This window comes from Tetrao urogallus (genome assembly GCF_951394365.1).
Source record: "Tetrao urogallus genome assembly, chromosome: 3".
In the NCBI taxonomy this organism is placed as follows: Eukaryota; Metazoa; Chordata; class Aves; order Galliformes; family Phasianidae; genus Tetrao; species Tetrao urogallus.
This window is the reverse complement of record NC_136815.1, coordinates 194634-214193: the sequence shown is the minus strand read 5'-3', so window position 1 is coordinate 214193 and position 19560 is coordinate 194634. Positions and strand designations below refer to the sequence as shown.

Below are 19560 nucleotides of genomic sequence, written 5' to 3'. Positions count from 1 at the left end.
AGTCAAGGCAGCTGTGATCAGTGCCCTCTGCTCCTTTCCCCTGGCAGCACGGTTAGCACAACTGACGATAAAGTCAGCATCCACAGCACCTAAGTGGCTGCTAACACACAGCCCTGCCTCCTCCCCTCACCCCCTCTCTGCCCAGGCTGTGGGGACCCCCACTGTCAGGGTGCCAAGGGGCAGAGATGCTCTCAGGACCCAAGGGCTGGGTCACTACGGGGGTATGGAGAGTAGCCAACGACAGCACGGACAGGTGGGTTAAACCCCTCAGCGGCATCAATTCCTGCAGGCTGGCTGTCAGGAGATCACAGAATCATTCATGATGAAACAGACCTCGAAGATCACCACGTCTGACCCCAACCCACCCCACGATGCCCATTAAGCCACGTCCCTCAGCGCCACATCTCCACGGTTCTTGAACACCTCTGGGGATGGTGACTGCCCCACTGCCCTGTGCAGATGTGCCACTGCATCACCACTCCTTCAGAGAAGAAATTGGTCCTAATATCCAACCTCAACCCCACCTGGTGCAACGTGAGGCCATCGCCTTTCATCCCATTGCTGTTTCCTGGGAGCAAAAGCCAACCTGCACCTCGCTCCAACCTCCTTTCAGGAGCTGGAGAGAACAGTGAGGTCTCCCCAAGTCTTCTCTCTTCCAGACTGAACCGTCCCATTCCATCGGTCCCCATAGCACTGTGCTCCAGACCCCTCACAGCTCCATTGCCCTTCTCTGGCCACACTCCAGGGCCTCGATGTCCTTCTTGTACTGAGAGGCCCAAAACTGAACGCAGCACTCGAGTTTTAGTCTCACCAGTGCTGACATCCATGTCCTGGAATAGGGAAATGTAACAGCACTGGGAGCACTGCCTATAAAATCTGGCAGCATTAAGCCCTCAGTGGGACTCAGAACAGAACTGTTGCTGGATTCCCCGTGGCCTGGGATGCATCAGCACAGTCTTCGTGAGTCCTGAGTTGTGCCTCTCGTGTGGTTTTACCTAAAATCTGAGTCTGGGTGATGACTGTATTGCACGACTGATAGGAATATGTCCTGATAGGAATATGCCCTTAACATGAGCCAGCAGTGCGCTCTGGCAGCTCGGAAGGCAAATGGGATCCTGGGCTCCATCAGGAGAGGGGTGGTCAGGGACAGGGAGGTGATCGTCCCTCTCTACTCGGCTCTTGTGAGGCCCCATCTGGAGTCCTGTGTCCAGGTGTGGAGCCCTCAGTACAAGAAAGACAGAGAGATTTTGGAAAGGGTCCAGAGGAGGGCGACTAAGATGATCAGGGGGCTGGAGCACCTCCCCTATGAGGACAGGCTGAGGGAGTTGGGCTTGTTCAGCCTGGAGAAGAGAAGGCTGCGGGGCGACCTCATTGCAGCCTATCAGTACCTGAAGGGAACCTACAGCCAGGAGGGGAGTCAACTCTTCAAAAGGGCTGACAATAGCAGGACTAGGGGAAATGGATCCAAGTTGAAGGAGGGAAGATTTCGGTTGGACGTTAGGGGGAAGTTCTTTACGAGGAGAGTGGTTGGGCCCTGGAACGGGCTGCCCAGGGAGGTTGTGGATGCCCCGTCCTTGGACGTGTTCAAGGCCAGGTTGGACGGGGTCCTGGGCAACCTGATCTAAATGTGGATGTTTGGTAGCCCTGCTAGGCAGGGGGGTTGGAACTACATGATCCTTGGGGTCCCTTCCAACCCGGGTGATTCTGTGTGATTCTGTGATCTGTGATTCTGATCTACACAGGGTCCACCCAGATGACAGATGAGCCCGTGTTACTGAGACTTCTAATGATGCTGTGCAACTATAAGGCACACTAAGTGCTAGAAAAGGTGGTAACTAGTTATGCTGGCTGTTAAATCCTTGTTTAATTCGTAGCAAATCTCCAATTACAACCACAACCCCGCGGTCAGCCCTCAGACCGCCAAGGATCCCTAAAGATCTTGCCTTTCCTCTGCAGTGTGCCAGTACAGAAGCACAGAATCACTCAAGCTGGAAAGGATCGCTACGACCACCACATCCAAACCCCAACCCACCCCACCATGCCCACTAAAACAAGCTCCTGAGTGCCACATCTCCACAGTTCCTGAACACCCCCAGCGTCGGTGACTCCACCGCCTCCCTGGGCTCGTTATTATAAGTGATTAACTGGCGGATATGAAGAGTCCACCATGCAACAAGGATTAAGACTCTTCAGAGCAAGGACAGCGTTTCTGCTCTTAGCATAGCAGCTAGAGAAGGAAACAGTGATATCAATACGAACATTCAAAGCAAGCAAGAGATGTGAAACTGCACTGTTCACCACCATGCTCTCTTGACTGATAGCAAAGAAGTTGCAATACTTTTTGATAAGGGTCAGAAAAGCATTAGCTTATACACAGCACTGCATTGGAAAGTGTGTGTTCCTGCCTGGGGAAAAGTGACATGACAAATCAGTATGCATACAAAGGAAAGGGAACACAGTGCACGGCACAGCAGGCACAGCAAGGAACTCATACTGTGTTCAGTGACAAAGGCAAATGCACCTCTGACTGGGCAGGTAAGCAAGCGGGGTAGCAACAGGAACTGAGGGGAAGAAGGAAAAAGCATAGGTTTGTGTCATGGAAAAAGGACCAAAACTCGCATAGCAAAAAACAAAAAGGCAAACAAAGGAAATGAAAGAAGAAATGTTATAGCTGTTGTAAAGGAGGAAACATGAAATGAAACACATTTACGTGCTTCAGCGGTTGGAGAAAACTAAAAGAGAATCAGCGTAGCCAGTGAAAAATGGAGAGAGCACCAAACACAACAAATTCTCTCAGGGATCATCTTGCCTCCTAGCAGGGCATGCACATCACCAAGGGGCAGAATTTGTGGGCTGGTACCTTAGAAATGAAGATGCCTTCGTCAGTAGGATCAAACGGATTTCCAGCATGACCTTTTGCTCCACCCCGGATGCTGATGCCCAGCTTTTCTCCTGGAGCCTTTTCAATGCATATTTCCTGAAAATACAGAAAGATCTCCTTGTTTCTGGCTTTAGATCAGACTGGAATTGTATAGGAAAAGCTTTTAGGGGATGGGCATATTCTAAAAATCCTGAAAGTGACCTGACTTGGACGTTTCACACATTTGGCAGTTGATTCTCTTCTTTATATGGCTTTGTATTTTTGTTTACTTTCTACCTCTATTCATGAAACACGAGAACAATCAGTTCTGATCACAGTATCACCACTGGTACAGCAAGAAGCTCCCTACAGTCCTCAATTGGATATGAACTCACAGGACAGCAGATTCTGTGACCTATTTTAGCAGGGGGTTGGACTTGATGATCTCTTGAGATCCCTTCCAACCCCCCGTGATTCTGTGATTCCACCACAAGCAGAATAGTTTGGGTTGGAACAGACCTTAAAGATCATCCAATCCCCCTCGCTGTGGGCAGGGACACCTTCTGCTACATCAGGCTGCCCAGAATCCCATCCAACCTGGTCTTGAACGGCTCCAGGAATGGGGCACCCACCCAAGCTTCTCTGGGCAGCCTGTGGCCTCAGCGCTCTCTGAGGAAAGAACTTCGTATGTCATCAAGTCTCCCCTCTTTTGCTTTAAAGTCATCACCCCATGTCTTATCACTATCATCCACAATAGAGTCCCTCCCTGTTTTCCTGTAGGCCCCTTTTAGGTTGAGGATGTCTGCAATGAGGTCTTCCCAGAGCCTTCTCCTCCCCAGACTGAACAATCCCAACTCTCAGCCTCTCTTCACAGGAGAGGTGCTCCAGCTCTCCGACCATCTTCACGGCCTTCCTCAGCATCCAGAAAGTTCAGACAGAAGTTCAGTTGCCCTACAGACTCAGACCCCCAGCTAGGTAAGAAACCACCTTCAGAGTTGAGCTATCTGTGAAGAAGGAAGTGCAATCCCTGCTCAGAACCCACCTGCATGCCAGGCGGTGGTGGATCTCGCCTTACTAACACGCTCAGCTCCTGGGTGTTGGAGAGCAGAGCGTTCACGGCCTCCTGGTGCGTGGCATGGCGCAGGTCAATGCTATTCACCTCCAGGATCCTGTCCCCTACCCGCAGCCCACTGCGAGATGCCAGCCCGCGGGGAATGACCTGCAGAAAACAGTTCGTGTTACAACCAGAGAAGGAAATCTGCCCTTGGAGAGGGGCTGACAAAGCCTGTGGCCGCTCCTGTGATGAACAGCAAGTGAGTGAGTGTTATAGCTTCGGCGGCAGGGAGCTCAAGGGCCAATTTTTACGGTGTCTGAAGGCAATCCTCCAACATCCTCTGAGGCCATTCTGACCTTCTCTCTGCAACTGAAGCTCCCCGAGAGGCAATTAATTCATCTGTGAAGAAGCAGCTCAGTGCACTGATGGGTTGATGACATTCAGTGAGCCTCCACAAACAGGAAAATTCCACCCTCATCGTCCCTTATTACATGTCCAAGCATTGCTTGGAGAACTACTCGTCGCCTGGATGACTGCTCATTATCTGAGTGACTCAACATTGCAGTTCATTCATTGTGATGCTTCAACAATTTTCAAAGCCACTGCTTTCTAGAAGAATTTAGAAGAAACACTGCAGAAGGGGAACCGGTCTACACTGTTCATTTCGAGATGCAAAACATCACTCTCGGTTACCCTGACGTGTATTTCTTTGAAGAGGAAAAAGTGATCAACATGGCTGTTTTCTACTTGTTACAAATTACAATTCTAATATTTCCACATATGGTTTCTTCGTTGCAATTTTGGATTTGCTTCCATAACGTTGCTGAAGCTGAGCAGTGTCAGGTCTGGTACAAATCCTTGTACAATCTGCATGGACACCCTTCCAACTCACTGACACTCCATTGATGGCTCTGATGGCTACTGCTTGAAAACTGTCACCCCATTTTCAGCCTGCTGAGGACATTCTGCACCGTAATTACAAGGTCCTGACTTTCTGCAGCAATCAGTGTGTGTGTGTGCTGAGGCCTGGCTTCCCAGCAGATTGCTTGCTGATGGGAAGTAGAGAGTACTTTTTTGCCTGTTGCTTGTGTGCACAGCTATTGCTTTTCCTTCATTAAACTGCTTCTATCTCAAAAACTTGCAAGTTCTTTTCCATCTCACTTTCTTCCCCCCATCCTCTGTAGGACAGGGAGCAAAAGAGAAACTGTGCAGTACTGAGATGCTATCACCAGAAAGATCACAACAAATACCAAGCTACTTCATCCATAAAAAACAATGAATGAAGTAAGATTTGCTCTAAAATGCCATTGAGTGCATTCTTATTTCTCATATTATTATTTGAATCTAATTCCTCTGTCAGTTTTCTGAGAGAGAAAGGTGATACGGGACAACGAGTGTGGCTTCACCAAAGGCAGGCCCTGCCTGACCAACCTGGTGGCCTTCTGTGATGGCTTCACTGCCAGTGGACATGGGAAGATGACTGTATTCCATCTGTCTGTAATTCAGAAAGGCCTCTGACACGGCGCTGAGCTACCAGGTGAAGAAGCTACAAAAGGAGAAGAATGCACTGCATGGTGTCAGGGAAAACAAACAGGACATCAACACGTCCTTGCAGAGAGCTAAGCTAAGCAGCGTATCACTGCAATAGCAGAGGGTACACACTGGGTTGGACTACAAGGGAGTAAACTGTGAGTTGAGAGCAGTGATTATTCCCCACTAACCAGCACTTGCATCTGGGGTGTAAGAAAGACACTGGCAAACCCATCTGGGATGCCTTCCTGTGCAAGCTGCTCTGGGGAACTTCTAGAGGGGGTGGTTGGACTGGGTGAGCTTCCCTTCCAACCCCTATGGTTCTGGGGTTCGTGACTGTCCAAAGGGAGAGAGGCAAGGGAAAAGAGATGGAACAAAGGAAACTAAGTGTTAGGAATAAAGCATTCTTTGTAATGGTAGCTGAACATTAGAACAGATGCCCAGAGAGAATGCAGCATCTCCATTGTTGTGGCACTCAGAACCTGACAAGGACCTCAGCGAGCTCCTCTAAGCTGGTTCTGAGATCAAATGGTTCCTTACAGGTTCCTTACAACTCAAATGATCCTCTTATCCCACATTTTAAGAAGGCCACAGTGGAGGTAGAGAAGGTTCAGAGACAGGCAACCAAAAAAACCAAGAGCATGAAGCAGCACCTCGCAAGGAGGAACAAAAGCCACAACTCTTGATTTTGGGCAGAAAGCTGAAGAAGGAATACGAAGGTGGTGAACAGCCCAAATACAGGACTCCTGATCACCAAATCAGCAGCGTAAGAATGGGACACTCAGAGAAACCACTGAGACATGGGCTAAGAGCAGATCCGAGTGTGCCTCCTTACTGATAGGTAAAGATGTTCTGGGATTTGCAGGCATGCAGGAGACAGGATCAGCAACTCCAAGGGAAGAGAGATGCATGGATGCAGAGAGGACTGGGCAGGGGTATCTCCCCAACATCTCTCATCTAATGAGTGTGGCTGGCTTTCATGGAAAGGAGGATCCGGGGAACTACAGGCCTGTCAGCCTGACATCAGTGCCAGGGAAGGTCATGGAACAAATCCTCCTGGGAGAGATCACACAGCTTGTCCATGGGATCAGGCCCAGCCAGCACGGGTTCATGAAAGGCAGGTCGTGTTTGACCAACCTCATCTCCTTCTACGACTGGGTGACCAGACTGGTCGATGAGGGAAAGGCAGTTGATGTCATCTACCTAGACTTCAGCAAAGCCTTTGACACAGTCAATCACAGCATCCTGCTGCGGAAACTGGCTGCCCGTGGCTTGGACAGTTTTACCTTCTGTTGGATAAGGAGCTGGCTGAGGGCCGTGCTCAACGGGTGGTGGTCAATGGAGTGAAGTCCAGCTGGAGACCTGTTACAAGTGGAGTCCCCCAGGGGTCGGTGCTGGGGCCCATCCTGTTTAATATCTTCATTGACGACTTAGATGAAGGGATTGAGTGCACCCTGAGTAAGTTTGCAGATGACACCAAGTTGGGAGGTGGTGTCGATCTGCCTGAGGGCAGGGAGGCCCTGCAGAGGGATCTAGATCAGCTGGATCGCTGGGCTGAGATGAATGGGATGAGGTTTAACAAGGCCAAGTGTCGGGTTCTGCACTTTGGCCACAACAACCCCATGCAGCGTTACAGGCTTGGGGATGAGTGGTTGGATGAGTGTGAAGAGGAAAGGGACCTGGGGGTGTTGGTTGGTGCTCGGCTGAACGGGAGCCCACAGTGTGCCCAGGTGGCCAAGAGGGCCAGCGGCATCCTGGCCTGCATTAGAAATGGTGTGGCCAGCAGGAGCAGGGAGGTGAGCATCCCCTGTACTCAGCACTGGTGAGGCCGCACCTTGAGTGCTGTGTTCAGTTTTGGGCCCCTCACTGCAAGAAAGACATTGAGGCCCTGGAGCGTGTGCAGAGAAGGGCAACGAAATGGTGAGGGGTCTGGAGCACAGGGCTGATGAGGAGAGGCTGAAGGAGCTGGGAATGTTCAGCCTGGAGAAGAGGAGCTCAGGGGAGACCTCATTGCACTGTACAACTTCCTGAAGGGAGGCTGTGGTGCGAAAGGGCCTGGCCTCTTCTCCCAGGCAAATAGCAGGACCCGAGGAAATGGCCAGAAGTTGTAGCAGAGGAGGTTTAGGTTGGATATGAGGAGAAACTTTTTCTCTCAGTGGTCAGGCACTGCAATGGCTGCCCAGGGAGGTGGTGGAGTCGCCGTCCCTGGCGGTGTTCAAGAGGTGCCTGGATGAGGAGCTACGAGAGATGGTTTAGTGCTGGTGGTACTGACAGCAATGGGAGGGGGGTTGGACTGGATGATCTTGCAGCTCGTTTCCAACCTTGTGATTCTGTGATTCTATGAAAAGGGCTGCAGTAAGCAAGAGGTTTGTGCACTGATCCTGAATAAGATCTGCCAGTGGTACCACGGCACAGAGAGTGGGAGGTTGAAGGACACTGGCCTGGATGCAGGAGAATCTTCTGTTTTTCCTTACAGCTACATATCCATCCCTGACACCTTTTGAGTAATGGCCAATTTCCTGGAATGCCTGCATCTTTTCAGCATTCACTAAAACAGAAGCTCAGCAATTTCAAAAGCTTTCTCTCCCCAAACAGTGCAGCAGGAACGAACCCTGCAGGTTATTATTAAATCATTCAGATTTCTAAAACAGCAGAGATATATTTAACAGAAATTAACTCTTCACATATGCATGCATTTCTCCTCCTCATCCCATTCATTTTTTTTAACCCATGTTACACTTTTCAGACTCTTGCATCAAAATCCTCCGTCTTAACCCCAATAATGAAAACAGCTCAGGAATGTTCAGTGCCGGGATTACCTTTGAAATGAAAACCCCTGGTTCGTGAATCCCAAATGGGTGGCTCGAATGGTCGCTGCCTCCCACGATGCTGAGCCCCAGAGGACCACCTGCTTTTACGAGGTGAATTTCCTGGAAGGAACAAGAAGCAGAGTCACGGAGAGCGGAGAACGTCACCTTATGAATCAGGGATGCTCTGTGTGAGTGAGCACAAGACAAGGTCCCACAGGACAAGAGGGCCCCCCGTTGCTTCTCCATAGCCCAGCAACCCACCCAGCCCTCATCACGCGACCACATTTTCGAACCAAGGGCGCTCAACACCACACACCTATTACCCAACACCATCCCCTATTCCGGTGGCTCACCTCGATGGGATACTGATCCTCCAGGCCTTTAGAGAGCTGGCTCCTCTGCAGCGAAGGCATCTCCTCTGGTGGGCTCTCCCCATGGCTGGGGGGTGGCGGTGGGGAGTGCATGCGCACCCACGGCGCGCCAGGCGCGTCTCCCTCGCCGGGCTGCTCTGCAGCCTCTCTCTCTACCAGCAGGACGATGGTGGGGGAGGATGCGGTAAGCAGCGCTACGGCCTGATCATGCCTGGCTTCTGTCATGTCTACCCCATTGATCTAGAACAACCCGCAAACTCAGCGTCAGACCGTCACCTGAGCACAAACAAACACCCTGAGACCCACGCTGATGCCCTGCCCCTCTCAAAGTCCGCTTCCCAAAGCGCGGTGTGGCTCAGAACACTCCTTCCTGCCTTGCAAAGGGACCCGGGCAATTTCCCATTCCTGGCTGAGCACAATCCTCTTTGCAGACAGCTCACTGACCCCTCTCACATTCCCTGCACACTTCCAAGCTCTAGCAGCACCAGCGATGCTCCAGAAAATGCCAAAGATCAATGGTGATGCACCACCTCCCGGATGCCACAAAGCTAGCTATTGCCACTTTAGCTATTGCTAAGACTGTTTGCATATTCATGACCAAGAGAATCCCTTCCACTCCTTTTTGGCTTTGTGCTCCAGCTTGCCTACTGGGTCAAAGGAAAAAAAGCCCAAATGGTTGCATTAGAGGAACGGGTCCAGCGACCTTAACAAGGGAAAAAGGCAAAGCAGCGATTCCCAGAAGTGATGTCACGGCACACCAATGCACCATGCCACCAGCTGCCTCTGTACTCGGGCATTTGCCCATATCAATCACTCTCCAAGCTTGGACAGAGGCGATGAAGAGCTGAAGGGCACAATCTGATGTGCAGTGGGACCTGCTGCGAGCTACTGGGCTGCTGTCTGCCTGCACTGGGCAATATGGTGGCACAATGATGGGAGGATGGCCCCAGTTTTAAGTCACAAAAAGTGTAGCACAGGTACAAAATCATTTGGAAGCACTGAGAATGAGATTCAACCAGTCAATAGCAAATGTCTGGCGGACAAAAGGAAAAGCAGAATTCTTTTTGACAAGAAAGCATACTGCAATACACTCTCCAGCCTTGCAATGGTATCAGTGAAAGATAGAAATGCTTTGGACAAAGAGGCACCTGCAATGCAGAGGGAAGCAGCAATGTCATTTGCAGAGCAATGGAAAGACTTCAACTATAGAACTGTGCACTATTGTCAATCTTCACACTAAAGAAAAAAGAACATCTAATACAAGTTAACAATATGAACAAAATGCACGAAGAAAAGCTTGCAGGACAAGCAGAGGAACAGCCCTGCCTACAGAAAGAAGATATAAAGCAGCCTGACTTTAGAAGAGACCAGGAAGAATGTGACTATTCACCATGAGAATACAAGGGACATTAAATTGAGAAGAGAGCTAAGCTAGAACACTGCCAAAGGGACCAAATGTGCCATGGAAACAATAATTTGACAAATTAAAAGGTTCTTAAATTCTGAAACCACTTTCCAAAATGAACAACAAAGACGTGAACACAGCAGCTGCTCAACAAACAATCACACAACAGTCACAGCAGCTGGATTGTGTAGCCTGATTCCTCACTATCTAACCCCCAGAATTATTATAACTACTAACAGTTTCTGGGCCAAGTTGGTTGAAGAGGCTCTGAAGAGCTGTCTAAGAGCTTTGTCCAGAAACTCCACCAACACGACCACTACTCAGCCCACCTGCCCGTCCCATCCAAGCCAGCTGTGCTCCTCTGCCAATGCAATGGGGGTTCAGACCACAGCAGGGATTTTGGGATTGCTGGGGCTCCCAGCGATGCTGCCCATCTCCTGACAGCCCCACAAACAGCCAGGTGAGGCAGCTCCCAGTTGTGATGCAGATGGGAAACTCTCAGCCCTGCAGCCTTTGCTCTTACGCTGAGACATCTGTCCCCAAAGTACACCTTTGGCACCAACCACTGAGGACCAACAGGGAGGTGAAGATGTCAGCCTGCACGTTATCACACACAGGAAGGGGCTCCAGGAAGGAAGCACCCAGGTAGTGGCTCGTCAGCATAGAAGACAAGGCAATAAGCAGGAAAGAGAAACAACATGCAGATGCACAAACCTAACGAAGAACAGATAAGAGACGAGATTGGGGCACTCACAGATGGATCATTAAACAAACTGCTCATCAGGTAACATCATGGCCTGATTTTTGGGAGGTTCTCTGTGATCCTCATGGATAACATCCCAACTGGGGATATTCTACGGCCTTTTTTCTTTCTTTTCTGATGATAGCGGTTGGACCACAGGCATACAGTGGTATTCCCCCAGGTGCCAATGGATGAGGACACAAGATGTCCTTAGCACCTCCCATCTAACAGCCCTTGGCAGAATTTTCTGCATCAATGGCTCATTAGGCCTCTCATGCACCACCTGGTGCCACTACTGCCCTCAGCCTCCCTCAGCTAAGGGCTCTTTGTTTAATCCCAGACCTATCCCCAAAAACTAGCTGCCCTTGGCCACTGCTCCCAGTCCTGAACCTCCCTGCTGGATCTGACGGTTGGACTTGGATGATCTTCGTGGTCTTTTCCAACCCTGATGATTCTATGATCTCAAACTATGTCCAAAGTCTCCGTTACCTCCCTGTCCCATGTCTTCCACCACCCAGGTGACTCTCAAGATGGCCATCACAAAACTGTGTCAGGTTCTGACTCATAAGAGACATCAGAACACGGAGAAGGTTGGAGAGTTAGTGAATCAGTCACTGGTGAGCTTTGTGGAGCGTTAACTTTGAAGACAGCTCTAGGCTGGGCTCTTCAGTTCTTTTACAAAAAGCTCCTGAAGAAAACAAAGGGAGTTTTCCTGGCCCTTCTCTGCAGAGAAATCCAGGATGGTACAGAGCACAGGGGAAGACCATGAAGCTCTGTTGTATTTCTTTCCTCAAGAAAACAAAAAGTTCACTTTCAGCAAAGTGAAACAGAGGCATGACCAGGAGACCATGACTTTGGTGGGAAGCTTCCGCCTGCTGGACCTACAGACTGCTTCCCAACCAGAGCCCTCCTGCTCTCCCCATAGAGAAACACAAGCAGCCTGCAGAACACATCTGGTTAATCACCATGTCCTGAAAAGTCTTCCAAAAACCAAACCAAACCAACCAAACAAAAAAAAACCACTAAAAAAAGGGCAATCACTGCTTCAGAAAAGTTGTGGCAAATAGGGACTTCTGTCACACAGACATGGTGTTGAGGTGAACAGGTATTCTCAGCATCCAGGGCAGCTCCATGGGCCTGACCTTGCTGCAGATTTGTCCAGAGATGGGGTAAAATTCACAGGGCTGCTCATGCATTTCTTAGAATGAGCAAAAACTCTCAAGGAACAAATATCACCAAAGAGAGATGAGGTCTCAGGATGTAACACCATCTCACATTTAGCAGCGCACCCCACAGGAAGGAAAGGCAGAAGAGCAGCTGCCACCAGGAGGAATGCCTGCTGGGGCTGCTGCAGTCACTTGCTGGAAGGTGCAGATGTTATACGAACAGTTTGATGTGAATGAAAATGCCCATAGACGTGACCATAAAGATGCAACAGGGTTTGGCTTCTGACTCCATTCCGAAATATCACGATTCCTTCTTGCCACAGGCAGAGCTAACAAACACCATGCAATCATGCCTCTCAGTCATGCTTCCATGGCAGTGGAGCATCGAAAGAAGAGCAAAACGAAAATAATTTGGGCTATGGGGAGGGAATCTTCACCAGGAAGTGTAATAGCAGGACGAGGGGGAATGGCTTGGAATTAAAAAAGGGAGATTTAGATTAGACAGTAGGAAATTCTTCACTATGTGGGTGGTGAGGCACTGGAGCAGGTTGTCCAGAGAATGTTAGATGTGTTCAAGGTCAGGCTGGATGGCTTGTATCCCTGCCCACAGCACAGGGGTTGGAACTGGGTGGCTGTCATGTCCCTTCCAACCCAAGCCATTCCATGACTCCACAGTTCTGACTGACAACAACCAAGGTGGGTTGTGGGAGGAGAGAGGAGCACTAGAAGACAAGGAGAGATGTTGTAGCAGTTCAGGTCTCCTGGCAGGATATGACTGCCAGACCTAGGTCAAAGCTCCACTACAGCTTTGTACCAGAGCAAATACAACGCAGCCCCCAGCCTAGGGATAGAGCAGACAGAAGCCAGCACTGACGAGGCTGTATCAGTGTTTACCCACGCCAGCTCTGTGGTAACACGCGCTCTTACCACAACAGCTGGATCAGAAACCCACCACCAGCACCAAGAGGCAGGAGCTTTCACCTGGAGGCAGCATGCGAGCTCGGGAGGAAGGTCAGGAGGCTCAGCAGGCTCTCCCCACAGGAGGGGAGCCAGTGATGCATTAGGCAGAAAGACTGAGGTTAGAGGCAGCAGTGAGATCTGTATAACAGCACAAACAGGAGGGGAGCTGGGGCCAGAGGTTGAAATGAAAGCAGGGGAAACACTCCATGTGCCCTGCCCGACTCCATGTTGCCCTCCCTCTCCTTCAGGCAGCGCTGACAACTGCTGCCCTGCTCTCCGCAGGGCGCAGCGCTGCCCCTTCACATCCCTTGCCTTTGAGGAGCTTAAAAAAAGGACTCCAAAATCTAGTATTAAAGACAGGAGAACAGCTGAGGCAGGGCAGGGAACTGTACTTGTGCCTGCTACCCCAAGGGCAGAATCAGCCCCTTCCCATTCCCTCCTGCTGTTCCCCAGCCACCCACACTCACCGAGATGACCCGGTCTCCTACGTGCAGGATCCCGTCCCGATGGGCTGCACCTCCCTCTGCAATCCGTGAGATGAAAATCCCCTGAAATGCAATCAGAAGGATCAGAGACTCTGTGCCTCCCCAAGGCTTTGCTCCCCGACACCAGGCGGGTCTCAGCCCACTCCCTCTGCAGAACACCCCCCTGGCATTTTCCCTTCTTCCTCACTCCAGCAAACCCCGTTCTGCTTCCGGAGCCACCTGCAGGAAAGCCTTCATGTGGCCAAGAGCCCAGAACACATGTCAAGAGGACAGCAGCAGGATTAAATGTCACTGGCAGGGATTGCAAGCCTCTGCCCCACCTCCTTCTGAACTTCTCCCTTCCCCTGAGTTAAGAGCAGATTCTGTCTCTCAGCACTGCAGGACAGCCCCCGGGCCATGCCTTGCTGCCTCTTGCCCGCAGTGACGAAAAGACCCCGTGCTGCCCGCTCAAGCAGTGCCAAAATGCAGAGATTGGAGCCCCTTTCCTCCCAAAGAGCTGTCACTGACCGTGTCACCAGCCCGGTATGGCGTGGAGCCTTTGCCACCAGCGATGCTGAAGCCCAGACCCTTCTCGTTGCGCATCAAGCAGGTGGAGTATCTCTCCGTGGGAGGTGCCCCCTCGGGTCGCTCAGGGAAGCGGAGGCCACCCCTCCTCTCTCGAGGGCTGTAGTCGTCCTCAGGGCGCAGCGGGGTGACGGTGATGGCGTTCTCCGGTTCCACCATCCGCTCCCTCAGGACCGTCATGGACACGGAGCTCCCCGAGCCACGCAGCGCTTCCACCGCCACGTGGTGCTCCGCGCAGTGCAGGGACACTCCGTTCACCTGGGGATGGAGAGAGCCAGGCACAACCCTGCCCTTCTTCCTGCACTGCTTCCACCAGCACGCACAGACTGCTCCGGCCTTTGGTGCTGCTCCCCAGCACAAGCACAGTTCATCATCACACTGCAGCAGGCTCTGAGCGCTCTGATCTAGCTGTGGGTGCCCCTGTTTTCTGCAGTGGAGTTGAACCAGATGGCCTTTAAAGGTCCCTTCCAACTCACAGAATCACAGAATTGTAGGGGTTGGAAGGGACCTCCAGAGATCATCAAGTCCAACCCCCTGCCAAAGCAGGTTCCCTACAGCAGGTCGCACAGGTCGGCATCCAGGCAGGTCTTGAACATCTCCAGAGCAGGAGACTCCACCACCTCCCTGGGCAGCCTGTTCCAGTGCTCCGTCACCTCACTGTAAAGAAGTTCTTGCGTATGTTTGTGCGGAACTTCCTATGCTGCAGTTTCCGGCCGTTTCCCCTCGTCCTGTCTCCACTCACCACTGAAAACAGTCTGGCCTCGCCATTCTGCCCCCCACACCTCAGATATTGACAGACCTGGATCAGCTCCCCTCTCAGTCTTCTTTTCTCAAGACTGAACAGACCCAGCTCACTCAGCCTTTCTCCATAGCAGAGATGCTCCAGGCCCCTCACCATCTTGGTGGCCCTCCGCTGGACTCTTCCCAAGAGATCCCTGTCTGTTTTGTGCTGGGGAGCCCAGAACTGGACGCCGTGCTCCAGGTGAGGTCTTACCAGGGCAGAGCAGAGGGGGAGGATCACCTCCCTCGACCTGCTGGACACGCTCTTTTTAATGCACCCCAGACTCATGACCATCCTACGAATCTGTGATTCCCTACAGAGCTCTGTGCTGTCACTCTGTCCCCCCTGGGACAGACATCACCTGCTGCCCTTCAAGGAAGCTTCCCTCGTGCATGTGCACATCCTAATACAGTGAGTGAACAACTGACTGATGAGTTGGGCCCAAAGAGGGGTGGTCAGTGGGGTTCCATCAGGCTGGTGGGGTTCTGCAGGGCTCTGTCTTAGGGCCCATTCTCTTTGAACTCCTCATCAGTGCCTTAAATACAGGAATTGAAGGAATTGGACTCAACAATCCTTACAGATCCCTTCAACTCAGGATATTCTACGATTCTACGGTCCCAAATCTAATTCAAATCTAATCTCTCCTACTTCAGGGCATTTAAGATCCTTTATCCCATCACGGCCTTTATTAGTGAGCAACACTATCCTTATTCTAGAGTGGAAGAAATATTCCATCCCACTCAAAGCCAATGAGAACAGAACTGCTGCAAGTGACTTGCAGACGTAACCGTATTTTAGAAAGAATAAGAGTAATGTTGAGTGAGTACCTCTGATTTTACAGGAGGCACAGACGAATGGACACCATGGAAGGTAAACTAGAACTGACAAAGGATCTTTTCCCAAATCTTTAACTGGAAAGTTATCTATCTTCCATGAAATCACCTGGTGCCAGAAATTAAACTGTTGAAAAAAGGAATATTCATTCATCTCTCAAAATCCTCAAGAGCTGACTCTCCTTTTTCTGCAGCAAAATGCAACTCAGCGCATGCAGCACAAAGATGCAAGGTGGCATTTAAAGCCCTGGAACATAGAAGAAATCAGACTAGACTTCTACCACGGTCTGTGCCAGGTTGAGTGGTGAAAAAGAAGGAACGTGTAGTCACATAAAGGCCAGATCTCCCCTGCCCAGATATACACTGCAGCAGTAGAAGGGCATAAGACACCACATCAGCTCCCACAAACAGCACAGTGCTCCAAATACAGACCACTTATTCTCCTGGTCTCTATCCAACATTGTAGTGACATCTATTCCCTGTGTAACGCAATCAATCCTTCCTCAATTGGATCCCAATCTTGTACAATTAATCATGCCTCAAATAATCTGGAGATAGGCATTTGGCTGGCTGGAGGTTAAGATTTATATTACAAGGTTCGCTTTTACCCTTTATAAGAAAGTAGAAAGGAACAGCACAGAGAGGCTGGCTGCTCAGCCTGCTGGGTTTGTGGTCGCACTCAAGTGCAATTTTTCCCTCTCTGATTTATAGAACTATAGAATCCTTAGATTTGGAAGGAATATTTAAAGGTCATCAGGTCCAACTGCCCTGCAATGAACACGCACAGCTCGATCAGGTTGGTCCAGCCTGGTCCAGGCTTGCCTTGAAAGTCTGCAGGGATGGGGCATCCACCACACCTCTGGGGAACCTGTTCAGTGCCTCACTACCCTCACTTGTGAAACACTTCATTTGGGGAGAGTGAACCTAGGAGCGATTTCTGTCCTTACAAAGAAGCAAAAGATTCAGCGTAATGTTAATTAAACAACCTACGCTTGGAGTCAGGAGGATTTTGTTTTCTTCTTGCAGCTCCTGATACTCGATATGGCCTCCAGACCAGCGTAATGGATATAAGCACCAGCCCACACCTCTCCACTCATTAAAATTATTTATGAACTCACAGCAGCCAGGCCCTTACCTCCAGAAGCTTGTCCCCAACACGAACCCCTGCACGAGCTGCAGGTCCCTCCTCTGAGACACGGGAAATAAAGATGCCCTGGGGGAAAAAAAAAGTGTGTTAAAGGAGACGGAGTCCATTCTTCAAGGCTGTAAACCATGGAAGGAAAACATTCCACCTCATCCACCTTATGGGAAAGGGGAAATTTCTTGCCAGCCCCAAACCCTGGAAGGAGGGACAAGACATTCACATCACTCCAATCAGGAAATGATATGAAGGGAAAAAGGTATTCCAGGGGATGGATCCCACGGGTGACAAAAGGGAAAAGGGAAGCACGAATCCTTTTCCAGTATGGGGAGAACAGGACAGCTGATGCAATCACAAATGCTTAAGCCAACGCTGCACTTTTCTCCTTTGGAGTCCTGCATACAAAGACAGGTGGGAGACAAACTGCTGTTCTCATGGCTGCTGGTGGGCAGCAGCATGAAGGCTCGAGAAGCTGTGCCTCTGCACTCCAGCCCAGGGGTGAAACATATCGAGCAGACCCCAGAATGCCAGAAAGTGCTTTTAGTTGGTCCTTTACAGCATGCTACCGGGCTGCTCCCAACCGCTCTGCGAAATCCCACCCCGATCACAAAGCTCCTACATGTGGACATCCAACACACAGCTACAGAGAAGCAGCCCCTGACAGCAGGTGCTCCCATAATGACACAGCCCAGAGCCTTACCTCGTCATCACCCTTATAGGGGGTGGAGCCCTTGCCCCCTGCGATGCTGATGCCCAGCCCCCCCGTCTGCCGCACGATAGTCAGTGTCAGCTGGAAGCAGAATGGACACGAGTTACACGTCAGCACAGGCAGCGAGAATGCCACAGACATCTTGAAGAGCAAAGGATGACGACTTAGAGAACATGCACGAGAGCACAGACTTTATCTGCATGCTTCTGCTCGAGTATTTACGCAAGCTTGGTATCCGTGTCTCAACGGGACCGATGTCACAATATAGTTAAACCATTTTTCACAGCCGAGTCCTGAACTGTATCTCAAGACTAAGAGTCAGTTTGCCTGTAATGAACACACTGGAATGAGATGTCCACCATAAAGCAAACTGAGCAGTGGGATAGGACTGGGTAAGGAAACGGGGCTGGTGTTCTATCACAGCCCAGCTCTACCGCACAGCTCCCTTTGGGGTGCGTTCTGTACAGCTGCTGGGAGGTCGAGGGCTATCCCAATGAAGCATGCAGGCACAAGAATGGCACACCTACAACGCCCTGGAGGGACACTTGGCTTTAGTGTGTAGATGGAAATCAAGGTGTGACTCTGGAAAAGCCACCTGTTTTGTCCAGTGGCTCCTTCCTCTCCTCCCCTCTGCATGGACAAGTCTGAACTGTGGCTGTGCCATCCAGAAGTCTCTTCTTCCCATTTCCCACCTCCACACACCAAATTATAGCCCCCTCCAACAGCAAAAATCTCCTCAAACTTTAACAGACGTTGCCTACATCCAGGCCACCAACGCAAACTGTTCTTCTTGCCCCAGACACGAGAAGGAAGGTAGAGAGCATGCAGTGGGAAAGCGAAAGGAATAGGACAGACAGGAGACTCTGGGATCTGTCAGGGCCAAGGAGTTGGTGAGGTTAAGAGACAGAAATATACAGAGACTTCTGGAGAGAACTGAAGTTGCTGTCCTCCAGATGTCAGCTCCCTGGAAACAAAGTCCAGAATGGAGAGAGGCTGCTGCAGAGGGGTCCAGCTTCACCATCAGGTGCATCTGGATTGGCCAGATAACATGGCAGGCAAAGAAGCAGGAAACACCTTCCTTAATGCTCTTCCTCCAAACCCCTCTTCACTTTCCACAGGGACAAAAGCAACATCCTGCGGGGTCTTCACATGCTACCAAGATCAAAAACCCCAAGAAATGCAGAATTAGAACAAGGTTCTTTGCCATTTCCTCATTATGTCTGTTGTGCAAGACCTGGAGTCTGAGTTAAACCCAAATACTGAAAGACGTGGATTTGTTCAGGAGAGACAAAAAAGGGGGTGGTCATCAGATAGCATTCTACATCACCGACAGCACGTTTTAAAACCAGTTACAGATTAGATACACCCTGCTTGCGTGAAAACCTTCATTAGGTTGTAACTAAAAACATCCACCTTCTTTCCTCCAGCCTCAGCAGGTTTTGACAATACTCTCAAGGCTTCTATCTAATGATGCAAAAACCTCTTGCAATCGTGCAGAACTGGATTCCCACACATGGACGACAGATGGAGATGTTTCAAGTAAGATAGTTGACGGTTTCAATCAGTGACTGAATGATTATGTCCGAATCACTACTTCTGTCGTGGTTTTGACAACGAACAGGGAATATACAACGTCACTGGTTGAAGTCACTTCCAGTTGCATGGTGTGTTGGTCATTGAAACTAACTGAAAGATAAACCACAGAATGAGGGATTTCACAAAGCCACTGAAACCAGTCTAAAAACATGGGGAAATTTGCCAGATCAAAAACAACTGGGCTGAGGGTGAAGAGCCTCCCTGCGCCTCACGTCTAACAGTGTGAACAGAAAAACCAGAACACCAAGGAGGAACCAGGTGTAATCAGGTTTAAAGACACTGCCAGAACACCACAGGGGCTCAAATGGGATATGGGTGTATTTAGAAAGGGGATTTCAAACTCCCAGAGCAAATGAGTCCTCACATAAAAAACAGTGCTGTAAGAAGAAGAGCGTGGCCAGCAGATGGAGGGAGGTGATGCCAGCCCTCTGCTCTGCCCTGGTGAGGCCACATTTAGAACCCTGTATCCAGCCCTGGACTCCCCAGCTCAAAAAAGACAGGGATCTCCTAGAAGGAGCCCAGCAGAAGGGCACAGAGATGATAAAGAGCCTGG

General features: G+C 50.4%; 1 protein-coding gene across 1 annotated transcript in view; it reads right to left on the bottom strand.

Annotated features, from left to right (window-relative positions):
- Positions 1–19560, bottom strand: part of SCRIB (scribble planar cell polarity protein) — a gene marked incomplete at both ends in the record, with an annotated part of 101818 nt that overhangs the window by 41355 nt on the left and 40903 nt on the right. The window contains 8 exons of the mRNA XM_079533726.1: positions 2861–2977; positions 3903–4079; positions 8264–8374; positions 8608–8865; positions 13366–13446; positions 13891–14205; positions 16697–16774; positions 17403–17492. Of these exons, the coding sequence (XP_079389852.1) occupies positions 2861–2977; positions 3903–4079; positions 8264–8374; positions 8608–8865; positions 13366–13446; positions 13891–14205; positions 16697–16774; positions 17403–17492 (1227 nt within the window). The remainder of the gene's footprint in view (positions 1–2860; positions 2978–3902; positions 4080–8263; positions 8375–8607; positions 8866–13365; positions 13447–13890; positions 14206–16696; positions 16775–17402; positions 17493–19560) is intronic.